Source organism: Dermacentor andersoni, chromosome 9, assembly GCF_023375885.2.
Source record: "Dermacentor andersoni chromosome 9, qqDerAnde1_hic_scaffold, whole genome shotgun sequence".
Lineage (NCBI taxonomy): Eukaryota > Metazoa > Arthropoda > Arachnida > Ixodida > Ixodidae > Dermacentor > Dermacentor andersoni.
In genome coordinates this window covers 69332081-69348301 of record NC_092822.1, presented here as the reverse complement: position 1 = coordinate 69348301, position 16221 = coordinate 69332081, and the positions used below count along the sequence as shown (strand labels likewise).

The 16221-nt window shown below is 46.1% G+C and overlaps 1 protein-coding gene across 1 annotated transcript in view; it reads left to right on the top strand.

Annotated features, from left to right (window-relative positions):
- LOC126528217 (probable lysosomal cobalamin transporter) overlaps window positions 1–5060 on the top strand; it is a 39511-nt gene extending 34451 nt beyond the window's left edge. Inside the window, exon 13 of the mRNA XM_050176105.3 lies at window positions 1408–5060. Coding sequence (XP_050032062.1) covers window positions 1408–1518 — 111 coding nt within the window. The 3' untranslated portion in view covers window positions 1519–5060. The remainder of the gene's footprint in view (window positions 1–1407) is intronic.
- Window positions 5061–16221: the final 11161 nt, after the last annotated feature.

Below are 16221 nucleotides of genomic sequence, written 5' to 3'. Positions count from 1 at the left end.
TAGTAAATTAATGTAGAAATCACATTAAAGCTCCTAAACAAAGCAGAAACTTGACGTGCACCTGATTTTTTAGGAAGAAAAATGGTCAAGGGTGTAACATGTGTTGCATAATTACAGCTGGTTTCCTAGTCAGTTCTGCCAAATTTTCTTTTTAAGCTAGCTTTGTCGCAATAAGTTTGTGCTTTGCTGTAAAGCATACGAATGCTGCGAGGGGGGTTTTGGTTTTGTATCTGATTGCCCCACGCAGGCAATATGCGGCCCAATTCCCTTGAAAGAAGAAAGCATTGGTTAGAAGCGGGTAAATAGGGGTGTCAGATATTCTGAGCTGCAGTTATTGCTTGAAAATCTCCCTAGGGCAGAATGAAAATAGGTGTTTTCAGCAGATGATGATGTGTTCAACGCATGCACTGTCCCCTAAGCTCCTTCAAGACAGGCGCTGCCACTAAGGGGGTTGCTATTAGGGTCGCCATAGGCGTCAGGCACATGTATGCGGGCTGGTCAAGTTCTAATTATACGGCAAAGGCCAATTCTAAGATCGAAATAATGAAAGTTAGGGCTTGAAGAGATGCATGGGTGCTGGTTGGGACCTACGGTTGGGATAATATTAACCATGAAATGGAATTAACCATAGCCAAATTAATGGATGTCTACTGTATCACATTTGTCCACTTTAGATGCTCTAACATATGCAGTTTGCAGGACTGTAATATCTGTTTTTGGTGCAAAGTTATGGAATGGTAAACTTTGGGCTTCAATTTTTCTTTAGCTTACCAGCTTTTGGGAATTTTTGTAAAAAATTCCTTCTCCTAAATAATAAAAAGTCTGCTTGCTAAGGTCTCTAGAACTTCCTCTCAGATGCAAGAACAACCTGCATTGACTTCGCTGCCTGCGTTGCTTTTTTAGTTTCATTAGTACGGTGGTCCTCACCGTGCAGCATGTTGCAGACATGTGCCAGTGGAGGGTAAAGGCATCAAGCACATGGAGTGATGGGGGAATCTGAGCATGTGCCAAACTGTGTTCTTGTGCCCTCTGACAAAGCAAGCACCTGGTACTGGATATTGGCAGGCACACGAGCACGAAAGGACATGCACGTGCAGTGCCATGTCTCGACACCAGGCACTTGCTTTGTCAGAGGGCGCAAGAACGTCGTTTGGCACATGCTTGCAGATACCTCAAAATTTTGTGCCCATCTGCATACTGCAAAGCAAAGGCCTTTCTTGGCAATCTCTGATTACTCTTGTCTTGTGTCTGCCGATACCATCCCTAGCCCGCGAATTTCTGACTTAGTTTCGTTGCAACTTTGTTTGCATTGCAACATAAATAGATGAGTGCCGTTGTTGATTGAGCATGGCAGAAGTTCCCAACATTGCAACTGCTTTAACCACCTGGTCCCATCTATATGCTCAGAGCACGGTGGTCTCCTTCCTTGTGCTGATGGTGCGTGGCCGGCAGTCATCAGTGGAGGTCGACACCGATGAATTTGAGGACGACGACGATGATCCCCTCATTCGTGCCTGAATGATGCGAAGTACCGCTAGTCGAGCTACCACCATGCGCTATCATCACGTTCCGAGTCCGCCCCTGTGAGAGATCAGTCCCTTTTCGGTGTCTGCTGTTTTCCTTTGCTCCCTCATCTCTCAGTGAAAGGCATCCTTTACTAGATTTGGCTAATGAACACACAGCCAAATATGCATATTTAATCGCAATCTAGTGTATTGCTTAAGGCCACTACAACAAAGTGTCACTTTAGCTAAATTGGTTATAAATGAGTGTTGTGTACTATCAAAGCATTCTTAGCAAAGCTGCAGGGGCCGACATTTGTTTAGCTTTCTTATTAGCAGGCCTTTAAATAGCACTTAACAATGTGGTGGTGCTAAAGCAGATGTGCCGTAAATACCAGCATGTCGCCTTACCCGAGATTTTTTCAGCACGGTGCAGGCAGCCACAAGTGCTGCCTAATCTCACAGGTCACGCCGAGGAACTGCGCTGGTTTTGAGTGTTCTATGTCATGCATCACGTCTGGCGAGCGGCAGTGACTGTGCTTTTTAAAAACATAATTTCTGTCAGTTTTGGTGCCAGAAATGTATATTTCATTGTTTTTTAACTTTTCGTTACCATCTATTTGTATTTGAAATTAAGATATTGCACGGCAACTGCTCCATAGCTGCACTATCTCAAACTAAGCTTTTTGTGCGGTCCAAAGTTTTGTAGCAGTTGGTGTTAAAGTATTCTTTTATGGGCTCGGGAAAGAGCCCGCTATGTGTTAGCCAGGCACATGCAATCGAAAGATCTTAAGGAGTATAAATATGTTTTAGAGAAGGCCTGGTACTTGAGAACTTTGTGACCCTATCTATAGCGTGGTGGTCTACAGTCTCACTGGCGCTGCGGTCGTTCAGTGAGCAATTGCATTCTGAGGTTGAGAAGCACCTCATGCTGTTGCTTCACTAAAAGCCAGCTTGCGGTTTTCTGCTGCTACTAATCATCGACATGACTGGGTTGTAGTGTCACGGTTTATATTCTCTTATGAAAGCATTGGAATGAGTGTGTGCGTGCATGTGTTTTGTGAGATAAATTTGTGTGCAAACGAGTTTGAAGGCAGAATTGTGCAGAAGAGCATGAAATACTACAGCACATATCTTCCACTTTTTGTAACTGCTGAAAAACACCTTTATAGAAAAGGCTTTTTCTTCGTTTCTTGCAGTTTCATTAAGTCTGTTAAAGGTTATATGAAATTACTTGTACACATTGTAGTTAAGAACCAATGTTTTTTATTTGAAATAGGTTGATCCTAATAGCACGAAGGGGTTAGTCCATGTGTGAGAGCAAGCCAAAGTATGCAGCTGACGGTGACGGTGTTTGTGAAAGTGTTCCATTGTCTTTACCGTGGCAAGCGTTTCTTACGAACTTCTTCTGTGGTACGCTGATGTCAATTTGTTGACCATCAAGTTCGTTACTTGTACTGGCTCCAGGAACAATGGAAATAGACCAGTGCAGTGCAGTGGCGAACATTACCGAGCACTCTGCTTACTTCTTCTCTTTGATGTGCTTCTCAGTCGGTCGAGCAAGAGATAATCATTCTTAACTATGTATCAGTTACATTGCTTTGGCACTTTGTGAGTAATGGAACTGCATGCACATATGGCCATTCCCAGAATACCAGTAAGGTAGGCCTAAGCAGCACCGCTGGCCCAAAGGGGTCGGCAACAATAAAATCAGGAATGCATGCAGTCGAACCTCATTATAACGAAGTAGCATCTAAAACAAAAATAAAGTCATTATAAGCTATATTACTTGCATGAGTACATATTGGCTGCATATGGTAATATTGGTGAAAAACATCTTAGTTTTACTTCGTATATTATGTTTGATAATTTGTTATATTCGTGTTCATTACTTCGAGTTTTGACTGTGGTGGCTGGCTCTCTTCTTTTCCTCCAAAAAAGAAGATGCCACTATGAGCGCTATGGCTGCCACCCACATGTTCACTGCTGTGGTATTCAGCAAAGTGCAATATGTGTACAAACAGGCCCGAACCCTATGATGTCTCAGTGCAGCATACACCTGTGACAGTAATTTCATGTGATGTGACATACATTGATGGCAAATTTGACTGGGCTTTTTAGAGCACTCCAGCAGTGCTTCAAAGACTATTAACCCTTTCGCTGTCGGACCTTTCTGGCCGTGACGCACCCCCAGTGTCGGCTTGGTTTCAGGGAACGAGCATAACAGGGAATGAACATGGCAATTTATTTTTGATTATGATTGGTATACAAATAACGTAGTCAATGCTATATGGACATTTCAGTGTTCTGCAGCAGCTGTTAGTAAACGTTATCATCATCATCAGCCTGACTATAAAATCCGTTCAACATCCGAATCTGACGATGCGGAACCCTCTTCCTCGCATGCGACTCTGTCCGAGCCCGAATCCGAGCTTGGCTCGTATTCTAAATCGGAATTGAACCACCGCACCAATGAGCAGACGAAGGTCCCGCGCGCTCAGCCATCCGAAAGTAACCGCGCGCTGGGAGGATGCGCTTTCAGTCGCCCGCACAACGGAGAGAAATGGGACGTTGCGTGATCAAGAAAACAGAGGGAGATGGAAAAAGGCTAAACAAAGTTCGAAGGGCTTTACGTTTACTGCCGCAAGTCGGAAGCGAGGGTTCGGCGAGAGAGCGAAAGCAGCAATCGAGTCACTCTTTTCGGAAAGGCAACGGCACGTGCGCCTGAACTTGACGCGGCGTAGCCGACACACCAACAGAAGAAAAATAAAAACCTTCAAACCAGCGGAGATGGCAGAACAACCCTTGAACTCATAACCACACGCGCGCAACGCATGATCCAGCGAACGCGGCGCCACTGCGCCACTCAGCAAGGAGAAAGTGGGGAGTGGCAGTCGCACCGTACCCTTCAGTACATGGGTTAACACAGGTCGCGGAGAATATACGAACTTGTAGAAAGAGTCAACAGATGGCGTGGCCAATTCAGGAGCGCCAGCTTTGCGCTCAGGCGCGAAATTTTGAACGCACGATAGACAACGTACCGGTACGTCAGTGACACCGTGGGGGGGAAGCGCGATGACATACCGGTACGTCCGTGACAGCGAAAGGGTTAAAACAGCAGCAGAGCTCTAGTGTGGCCAGAAGTGGGCTCCAGTAGTGTTAATGAAGCTAGGTTATCGCTACTATACCCAAGTATTGTGGTAGTAAAGCTTTAGACTCAATCTAAATTATTTTTTGTTGCATATAGGGTGCTCCAAGATGTACAGTCGAATGTCCAGAACTGCTGTTGCAAACCAAGATAGCCTGTTTCTTCCTTTAGTTGCTGACAGTACCCAAATGTGCTACGAGTGATTCATGCTTGACATTACGTGTTTTTGAAACTCAAAGAAAACTGTACATACCATACTATACTATACTACACTATACTATACTCTGTGTGTTGACTGTACAGTGCTGAAGGAACAGTGTTCTTAGTTTGCTTGTTCTTGCCCTTCCACACTGCTTAATTTTGGAATGGAGTGCAAATTAAAATAAATAAAAGTTAGATATCTCCCCCTGTTTGTTGCTTACAGCATTACTGTGTTGCAAATAAGTCTTAGATCAGCCCCAGTATTTATCAATGCCCTTAACCGCATGCTTCTACCTCATGCTTTAGTATACTCCTCAGGAATGCCCCTCGGCAATTCTCAATTTTCTAATCAGGTGCCTTCAGCGTCATCTTGAAAACACTGGATAGAGTAGAGAGGTGTTTCTCTGGTGATCACTGAAGAATTGATGAGCAGCATTATCGAGGTATGGTGATACTTCAGTCAAGAGGTGCTGTTACCCTCTACTTTGCGCAATAAAGGATAAAGGTTGGACTCAAACACCGTTATTAAACTATGTTCTAGTAGCGTAGTAATGGCTTGTAACTTAGCCTACAATAACATTGCGATTGACAGATGTTGGTGAATGAAAGTCCCACTCCTGTGAAGTTTGATTCTCGCATGAATTACTGTGCAGATGTTTTGACCAGTAAGTGGCCCTTGAGGCAAACTGGCCCACCGGGAAGCTTTGTGACTATCGGAATAGCACACTACATCAGTTCCACCTGCTTCATCATGAGCCACCTTCACCTTTAGTTTATTGGAGGCCGCACTGTTGAAAAGACGTAAATGCTGTTACGAAACGGAAAGCGGCAGCTTTGAGAGGGCGTGGTCTAGCAGTGCAGCTGTCCATTATCTTTCTGTCTCTTCTCCACCCTTCCCCACATTGCTGGTAGATGTTCAGGTGTCAGCCTGAACATCTGAGCAGATAGGGTCCAGTCAGCAGGCTTTCCTCTCTGTCAATAAATCTGTCTCTCTTCATGACATTAGCCACTTTAGGCTGCTTTGCAGAAATGCTGATGAGGCCAACAGTCTCCAGGGCCTCGTGCCATCACCAAAAGGCAAGTCACTTGATTGGTGGGGTTTATAATGGTTAAATATTGTGCAGGTAAAGAAGGTATTGAGCAGTACCGGATGCGGATGAATGCGGATCAATGTGAGTAAAGAATTATGTGAGCGTGAAAGCATTCTTACTCTGCCAGAGAAGTTGGTGACTCGAGAAAGGACTTGGCCGCACCTGATAGGCACGGACGGCACCAGCACATAAAAAAAAGGAAACGTGGCTTTGGAGAGCTCAGCTTTATCACCAAATAGGCACATTTTTATGTTACATATAATTTCACGCATGCACTGCCCTAGACAGAAGAGGCCACAAAATCTTTGCACACGAGTGTGGCCACACACAGATCACAGTGGCAGGCCTATCGTAATTGTGCTTGCAGAACAAGAAGCAGTACTTCGTATCATGGGCAAAGGTGGCACATTGATAACTGTAGATGGTTGTGCAGGCCACAATGGCCTTCGGTATAACATCAATAACAAAAAATTCTTTGTCGCTGACATGCAGCTTACCTGATTATGCTTCAGACTAAGAAGAGTAGTTCTGGAGGTTGTCTCAACACTATTTCAACATGTAAAAAATAGTGCAACACATGGCAAGACACAAGGGCCAGCATACAAAAAAAAAGAACCAGAATGACACAAACATGTGATAAGAGAATGAAAGACAGATAATTTTTTGTACTCTTGCAGAGCTTCGAAACAGCATGATGGTACAAAAAAAAAGTCCCAGTTTCGCCCGAAAAACAAAGAATAGACTGCGATAGCAAATTAGTGGGCAGCTTCGCGAAGTAAAGAGAGTAGCTTCATTGGCCGTATAAACTTGGAAACGTTCGCTTACTAACTGAATCAACAAGCATTGTGTCAGCACGCACAAGCAAACATGAACACATCACACTCGATGAGTGTGGACACTCGCTGTCAAAACACTGGTGTGAGCAAGCGCGGAAGCAGCAGCGAGCGAAGTGACCTTCGTGCGGTCTGTCGCTAAAACGTAAAAGCGGCAAGAACCCAGCGAGCACAGAGGTACGAGCCCTTGCAAGATACGGCGCGTGCGACTGCGCGCGACAGTGCAAAGTACGCACTTGTTGGTGGAGCCCTCCTTCTCCCTCCCGCGCTGCCTCCCGGCTTTTCTCCGTATTGGCGGCGAGGAGTTACGGAGTCGCCATCTATCGGAAGCGCCTCGCTGGCGTAGTATGAGGGATCACGCGGCGCCCTCCTCGTAGGCAGGGTTGCCGTTGGTGGCTACTTTGCGCCAAATTGGCTACTTTTCGACCCCGTCTGGCGATGAAAATTTCACGTTGGCTCCTTGGCTACTTTCTGGCTACTTCGAACTTCTATTTTGGCGCATTCACTAGCCATTTTTTTTTGCAATTGCATATACAATAGCAAGCAAGAACAAAGAAGAACAATTATTTTTAAAGCTTTGCTCTCCTCATGGCTGTTCCGGTCGCCTTGACGCGCGCGCCATAGCGCGCGCGTCCTGTACGCATATATTCTCTCCGCCGGCGGTGCGCACATAGAGACCAACTAGCAGACGCGGGTGCGCAGACGCACGGACTCTGGGTGATGGGCGCACGTCGAAGCAAAGCCCGTGAGGACGTTGCGCGCCATCTGGAGAAAATAACGCTAATTCTAGCGCACGGCGAAGCAAAGGCCGCAAGGACGCTGCGCTCCATCTGGAGAAAATAACACTAATCTAGAGTACTTTCTCCGTTAGGGTCATGCATCCGAAACCATGCGTTTAGGTGCAGCCGTGTGCACGGCATGACACCAGAGAGGAACGAGCAGTACAGGTGAAATAACACTTGTGTACCCCAAGGCGACAAAGCTTCTGTTTTTGTGCCTTCGGCTTGCCGACACCGGCGTCTACCATGGGAAAAGACGCAAGAGCAAAGCGCACGTTTCGAGAAGAATGGAGAAAGGACAAGAAACTGAGCGGTAAGCAAAACGGAAACTATTCTTTAGGCGTTTAGTCGCATGCCGCTTAGTATCTAATATGCATATTACCATGCGTTACAGGATGGATTTCGTCACGTGACGGCGGAACGACTGCTCACTGCAAGTACTGCAATTGCAACATTCGACCCCACTACAGTGATCTGTTGAAGCACGCAGAAACCAAAAAGCACCGCGAGTGCGCAGTAATCCCAAGTTCGCAACAAAAACTGCCGCAGCTTCTAGCGTCTTCGAGTCGAACGTACTATGAAAAGGCTCGCCGAGAGTTAAGGATCGCCTTGTACACTGCAGTGCACACTTCCATAAATGCTGTCGACGAACTTGGTGAGATTCTGCATTCCGCATTCAATGATTTTGATCTGCACAGAACGAAGTGCACGGCTATAATTACGAATGTTCTCTTCCCGTACTTCACGGAAAACATGGACAAACAACTGAACGGCTCCAGCTATTCTCTAATGGTGGATGAATCAACCGATGTATCCACGACAAAGCAACTTTGCATGGTTGTGCGGTTTCTGAGTTTAGAAGAAAACAGGATTGCAACCACCCTTCTTGATCTCGTAGAGCTGTCTGATGGAACGGCAGAAACGCTTCACGACACGGTATTGAAGACGTTGGACAAGCACGGCCTATCGATTAAGAACTGTCTCGGACTCTGCACCGATGGTGCAAATGCCACGTGCGGCAAACACAATTCTCTGTTCAGTCGTCTTAGTGAGGACAACAAAGACTTGATTCTGATCAAATGCTCTTGCCACAGCCTGGACCTTGTGGCATCCAAGTCGATGGAGGCGATTCCTTCTGCGGTTGAGCACTTAGTGCGAGAAACCTACAACTACTTTGCACACAGCAGCTGCCGGCAAGATGCTTATAAGAGACTGTATGCCAGTATGACAGTGGAAGATGAAAGTGCAAATCCACCGCCCAAGGTTCTGTCGCTTTCGCAGACGAGATGGCTTGCTATTGCAGACTCTATAGAAAGAATTTTGGCGCAGTACCAGTCTCGAAGAGTTTTTTGAGAAAGCAGAAGATCGCAGCTACAACGTGCGCATTTTACGAGAGATGTATCGAGACAGAAAAAATTATGTTTACCTCGTGTTTCTTGCCTCAGTTCTCCGTAACGTTAGGCGAGTGAACAAAATGTTCCAAACAAACACAACTGACCCACTGGTTGTCTTCCAAGAGCTAGAAAATTTGTATTTGGAAATTCTTAGGCGGATTTTGAATCCATCAGTTTTGAGGCACAACACAACGGCAAGTCTGCTGTCGCTAGACCTGGCAAAAATGACGTCGATTTTCCTGCAACCAGAGGTAGTGGACCTAGGTGACGTCTTCAGAGAGAAGATTTCACTAGTCCCTATTGAAGACCAACGGGCCGTGAGGGAGCGCTGTTTCCAATTCTTGAGGCAAATGGCGATGGGACTGCAGCAGCGACTTCCAAATGCCTCCTCTGCACTTCGAAGACTGTGTGCCATAAATCCCGATGGCATAGAAAGTGCTAAGAGCCGTGAATGCATAATGAAGCTACCGCTGCATTTTTTTGGATGTTCCTCAATCGAACTGGAGTCTGAAATACGCCAGCTGCAGAGTGTTAGCGGTGCACTTGATCGCGCATCATGTTTGACTTTCTGGCACGCAGCGGCATCGTACAAGGACCCTTGCGGCGAATGCCCTTTTCAACACCTGGCGCAAGGAGCACTGAAAATTTTTACCCTTCCAATTTCTAACGCTGATGCAGAGCGCGTGTTCTCTTGCGTGAACTTGACGAAAACAGAGATCCGTAACAAAATGAAGCTGGACTTGCTCATGGCGATTCTGCGAATCAAATTTGGGCTACGACTTCAAGAAAAAACAGCATCATCGTTTGACGTTCCTGCTGAGTTGTTGAATAGAATGTGCCAAAATTACTCCGGCATGAACACTATCTACTCTAGATAAACTACGCGGACTGAACTTTTATTTATTTGCAACGTACCTGATGCTTGAAGGCCAAGCAAGAGAACCAAATTTCCTTGCTCTTTATTTACTCTGTGTTCTTGTGTTGATTCAAAATGATATTATTTATTGTTCATTAATAAAAGTTGCTTATAATAATGGTACTTTTCTACTTGGCTACAAATTTGGCGCCAAGACCAGGTGGCGTGGCTACTTTTGGCTACTTTTAGCCTCAGTTCTGGCTCTTTTTGAAAAATTCCCAACGGCAACCCTGCTCGTAGGTTTTGCTGTCCGCACTCACTGAAAACACCACGCGCGAGCTCTCCCGGACTTTGGGTAATTACTTTCGAAACGAGAGAAGTTTTTTACTGTCTAAATAATAATGTTGGGCAAACTGAAAGCACAGAATCGTTTACAGACGCTATCTATTTACCGAATACGTACAGTGAACGCCACTGCGCGCGGTCGCCGCGATGGAGTCTCCCAAACCGGCTTCTTGCGTGAAAGGTAGCCAAACGCCGAGAGTAAACTATGTGAAATATGTCGTTAGAGTGGGCTGTCTGTATAACCAAATGGGGCATAACAGAATGAAGCCTCAATGCAGCGATCGCACGGGTTCGCAGCGACCGACTGCGCGTCTGCAGGCATGTCTGCGCACGTTTTGCTTTCGCTGCGAGCGCGTTTTCGCACCGTGCCATGAGCTTTAGGCCGCAGAATATGAGAATTTGACAGTATACAAGTAACCATTGTTGCGTGGATGCTATCAGAGCTGTTCAAAAATAATTTCATTGTAGAGACTTCGACGCCTACGGGGACTGTGATGTGCCGTCGCGACGATTCAATCTTGTTTTTTTCTTCTAAATTTTTGGACGTTTCCATATTATTTCTCGAGTTGCGTCGCACTGTATGTTTATCGGTGTTCTCAGCGTACGATTCCCGCTGCTGCTTTTTTGTAATCCAGCGCATTAATTCATAACACGTACGAACATGACCATTTGCCATGCCTTTTTTTAATGTGCGTCTTACCGCTCCCTTTCCATTCCAGTGAACTTGCCAGTATCTATAGCAGCGACGAGTTCATAGACCAAACCGTCGTGAGATTAGTCGGGCAGCGGACTCGGGCGAGCGTCTCAGCGCGCGTTTTCCGAACATCGCAGACCCGGTGCAGTAGCAGAAATGTTCCTCGCGTCTGTGCTTGATGCATACCCGAGTTGTAGCCGATGACTGTTTGCCGGTTTTATGTTTCGCGAGCCAAGCTTCACGCAGCTTCTTGTCCTGCGGCTACGTGTGAATAAGGCTGACACCGGGCACCGTTGCGTACGTCCGGCACTGCGGCACCGAGCAGTAGCCTACCATGTTGCGCGCCTTCAAAGGCAGCCACTACCTATTCTAGTGCTTTCAAGCGTTGTAAAGGAGACACTCGAAGCGGGAAAATCTCGCCACTAAATGAGGACCGCAGCGTACGAGGGAATATAAACTCTCGTTTCGCGGCCGCTATGTCCACGTGATCCCTAATAGCACGTCACGCCGACGGTGGCGCCAGCTTTTCCAGTGGTGGAGCTCGAGGCCAATATGGCGCACGAGATTGAGCCGCGATCGTCAGTTCCCCTTGCGCATGGTTGCGAAATATGCAGTTGCTGCCGCAGCTCAACGTCGTGCCTCCTACCTCTCTACCACACCCCCGGCCCCTCCCCTCCTTGCCTCACCACTTGCCTCTAATCTATATATGGCGCGTGAAATTGAGCCGGGATCGTCAGTTCCCCATGCGCCAAGTCGCGAAATTCGCTGCCGAGCACAACGCCGCCCCACCTCCCTGCTTTCCTTCCATACCTCTGCGGTCTTTCGCGAGACGGAAGACGGCGCGTCTGTTATCCGCTTTCTTCCTTCGCACGCGCACCAGATTGAGCCGGCATTGTCAGCTCACTCTCACACGCTTTCACTCGCACAGCATATGACGCGCGGCGACAATGTTATCGCCCTTGGACTTTATATGGAACGTAACGGCGACGGCAGAAACGAGCCTGGAGTGTTCATATAATTGCTGTCGTAATAAAAAACATGAGCGTGGGCCGGCCCCGCGGATATTGCAATACCGGGCCGACCCGTGGCGGAGGTCAAGCAGGCTTAATTGAAGCACTCCGCCTCTAACAATAAAAATCGTAAATAATAGTGAATGAAATAAATCAGTGAAGATGTATTGTTTTAAATGGATAGGTATTCTGGAATCGTTTGCAAACAGCACGCGGACTCACGAGCAGGAGGCATTGCCATATATGCAAAGTGCACAACGTATATACGACCATACGCCTTCAACTGCACCATACGCCTGCACGGGCCCGGGCTGACCCGAAAGCACGGGGCCGGCCCAGGGGCTGGGCCGGGTTGTCCGACGAGTTTTTCGCCGGGCCTCGGGCTAGGCTCTAGCTTGAAGCCACGGGCCTGGACAGGACTCGGGTCCGCTCATTAAAGGGCCTAAATAGTGCCTTTGATCATACATGAACATTATGCATTGCATGGTCCAAGGCATTCTGCGCCAAGCTCAAGTAACACGTGGGAAGAGTTGGCTTTCAGTATACCTTAGCAAAGAAAACAGAGAGAGAGAAGTGGTTCTTGTGGGGAAGGAGGAAAAGCTAGCACTATTTTCTGCAACCCATGCGGGAGCACGGTGTGAGCATGCGCGGAAGCAGCACGCGGACTCACGAGCAGGAGCTCGTGAGATGAAGCTAGTAAGTTTTTTCTTTTCCTCAAGAACGAACATTGTGTCCGCGTAATATACAAAAAATTATACAAAAAAAAAAAGAAAGGCTCTTCAACCCATTTCCCTTTTATGGCTTTTGCGATTGCATTATTAGAACTCTCGGTACTATTATACTCATATTATTTTAGCACCAATGCAAGGGGTGTCTCTTTGTACTTGTCCATTTATTTTATGCAGTATATGCCCCTGAATTTGCCTGTTTGTGTGTATATATATATATATATATATATATATATATATATATATATATATATATATATATATATATTTGCATGCTAAATGACCTCATATGACAAAATCGTACGATCAAGGTAAAGACATGCGCACAAGCGGGGAAATACAGCACAGGCAATGGGCCAGATCACTGATGTTCCCATGGGAGAAACAAATATTTCAGTCTTTTATTGCTTATGCACTGCGGCTGATTAGACCCTAAGAAGGTGAGGCTGACACATACGGTACAATTTGTAAGTAAAGATATTTTTTTACTTACGAGCCAGGCCTGGTACACACGCGGACCCTGGCTAAGCTTAGTAATGAACACTTGGGCCCGGGCCGGGCCCTCACTTGGAACCACGGCCCTGGCCCGGGCTTGATATCACGAGCACAGGCTGGGCTCGGGCTTCATAAAGCCAACCCGGACCGGGTCCGAGCCGGAAAATCAGGCCCGTGAAGTGCTCTGTACCAAAGCCCGGTCAGCCCCCCTCTCGTTCTGCCACTGATGTGGACATTTCAAAACCAGTCAAGAAATGGTTCACTCAGTTCTTGCTAGAAGAGTTTGGTTTGAAGTGCCACACCAATACAAGCCACTCGATGAACGCTAAACAGCTAAACGTCAATATAACGAACTTCAGTATAACGAAATTCATGATATAACAAAATATTTAACTTTTCATTACCTCTTGTCCATAGAACACGATGTATTTAGAACCTCAGCATAACAAAGCGAGTTTGTATGCGATTTCAATATAACAAAATTTCGCTTCCGCGGCAAAGGAATGCTGAGGCAATAAATGGAAACTTCCACGAACGCAGATCAATTACAAGCGGCTGCCTGCAAACCAGTGATGCGGAGTTACCACTCCGGAATTGGAATGACTCCAGAATCATTCCACATTTTCGCGACCCCTGAATGGAATGGCAACAATGCTGGTGGAATGCAATGGGAATTTTTGCCCGGAATGGAAATGGAATTACGTCTTTTTTCCGAAAATAGGGCGCTTTTTCGTCTATGCGCTGTTTCTTTGTCAAAATAGGCCGAAGAACCAACCAGCCCGCGTTCAAACATTAGTAAGTTAGAGCCTCAAAGTTAACAATAAATCAGTATTTTAAAAATTCCCTGGCTGATTACAAGCACGGTACATTTATGAACAACGCACCTCCGAAGTTTGTCTCGATTCTCCACGTAACCGCGGCTCTATGCTGTTGGCATCCGTCGTGCGGAACTACGGCAGCGGCATACTGCCGTATCAAATCTGCTGTTACCTGATCCTCCCCAGCTGCCTTCCCCCTTTGCATAGCTCCCAAGGCTTTCTTTACTTCTTCCGGCTTTACTTATGGGATTTCAAATTCCTCTAGACTATTCTCTCTTTCATTATCGTCGTGGGTGCCACTGGTACTTTATAAATCTATATAGAACTCCTCAGCCACTTGAACTATGTCATCCATATTAGTAATGATATTGCCGGCTTTGTCTCTTAACGCGTACATCTGATTCTTGCCTATTCCTAGTTTCTTCACTATTTTTAGGCTTCCTCCACTCCTGAGAGCATGTTCAATTCAATCCATATTATACTTCCGTATGTCGGCTGTCTTACGCTTGCTGATTAGCATGGAAAGTTCTGCCAGTTCTATTCTAGCTGTAGGGTTAGAGGCTTTCATACATTGACGTTTTTTGATCAGATCTTTCGTCTCCTGCGATGGCTTACTGGTCTCCTGTCTAACGGAGTTACCACCGGCTTCTATTGCACTCTCCTTAATGATGCCCAGAAGATTGTCGTTCATTGCTTTAACACTAAGGTCCTCTTCCTGAGTTAAAGTTGAATGCCTGTTCTGTAGCTTGATCCGGAATTCCTCTATTTTCCCTCTTACCGCTAATTCATTGGTCGGCTTCTCATGTGCCAGTTTCTTCCGTTCCCTGCTCAAGTCTAGGCTAATTCGAGTTCTTACCATCCTGTGGTCACTGCAGCGCACCTTGCCGGGCCCGTCCACATCCTTTATGATGCCAGGGTCGAGCGGTATAACTCTAGGCTGAAGGCGAGAGATAGATAGAGAGAGAGTGAGAGAGGATATAAGGAAGGAAGGAAGGAAGGGATATTAACCAGTCAGGAGTCTGGTTGGCTACCCTACGCTGGGGAAAGGGAGAAGGGGAATAGAGGGAAGGGAGAGAGGGTATAGAGACTTGCACAGACAGTACTTGAGTCAAAGTCGCTCGCGCATACCAGGCGTTCTGAGAAAGCACAAAAGGAGAGGATGTGGTGAAAAGCAAGCGACCCCTTGGTGCCCCACCATTCGCCACGCGAGCTGTCCTTACTTCCTTCGCGTTGTTCTACCCTCGCGACCGAACCTGTTTCAGCTTCCACCCCCTGACATGATGATGACCTCTTGGCGGGCCCTTCGAAACCAGGCAGTGACAAATTATCTAGTCTGCTTGAGCTGATGCAAGCTTATCTGCACATCCTTATCAGTCTAGCATTTTACGCATATCCTAACATTTCTTTTTCGTCAAATTCGGCATATATTAAATGACATGTACAAATCCTGTTTACGTAGCTTGCAGTGATCGTAAAGGTAATTCATTTTAGTGGGCTGAGCTTCCTTGGAGTTTGAAGCCTTAGCGTTGAACTCAAGGATAGAAAAAAATATTACCTTGTTAATATTGCCTTGTTTTCTATGCGCAGTTTGTTTCGGAATAATTTTTTATACCTTGCATCATTAAAGCGGCTTTTTATGTGTCACGCAATTTTCATTTCAAAAATTGAATTAGTTCCATTCGGAATTCACCATATTTCTCATTTTTCTTTCCTGCATTCCTCAATTTCTTCTCGCTCTGGAATGATTGAAGATGTGTTCATTCTCCCAACACAAGTTTCTTTGTCTCTGCCACTGCGACTAATATCGGCCACTTGTTTAAAAACCATGATTGTCAAGAGCATGAGAGTTGGTTTGCTACTTCTGACTTCCTTTGAGAAAGGACCAGACTGTCCCGTTACCTTCCCGAAAATATCCATTTGCTGATCTTCATAATTCCTTCTCTTTGTCAAAATCATTTTATTCCTCCAAAGTTTTTTTTTTATTACTAGGCTGCTTGGTTAGTCTCTCTTGACAGTGGCTATTTTTTTCATTTTGGCCCTGAGATTTTTCTTCTTTCCGAGTTCCGCAGTTTTAATTTCAATGCTGCGAGTCTTTATTTCATGAGAATGTTAGGAACGTAACATTTAGCCTTCCCACATAGCGTCTTCTTCTTTAAATGTCTCCTCTACAATTCGCTTGTCGTCTCTCGCCAGCAGTGGGTAAGTGCCAATAGCTGTATTGAAGCAAGAAGAAAGGAAGAGGACGGAACAAGTGGACGCGACGCTTCTTGTCCCTTGGCACTGCAGTCGATTCTCAGGTGATTTATCTTTTGGACCAGTTGGGGGCT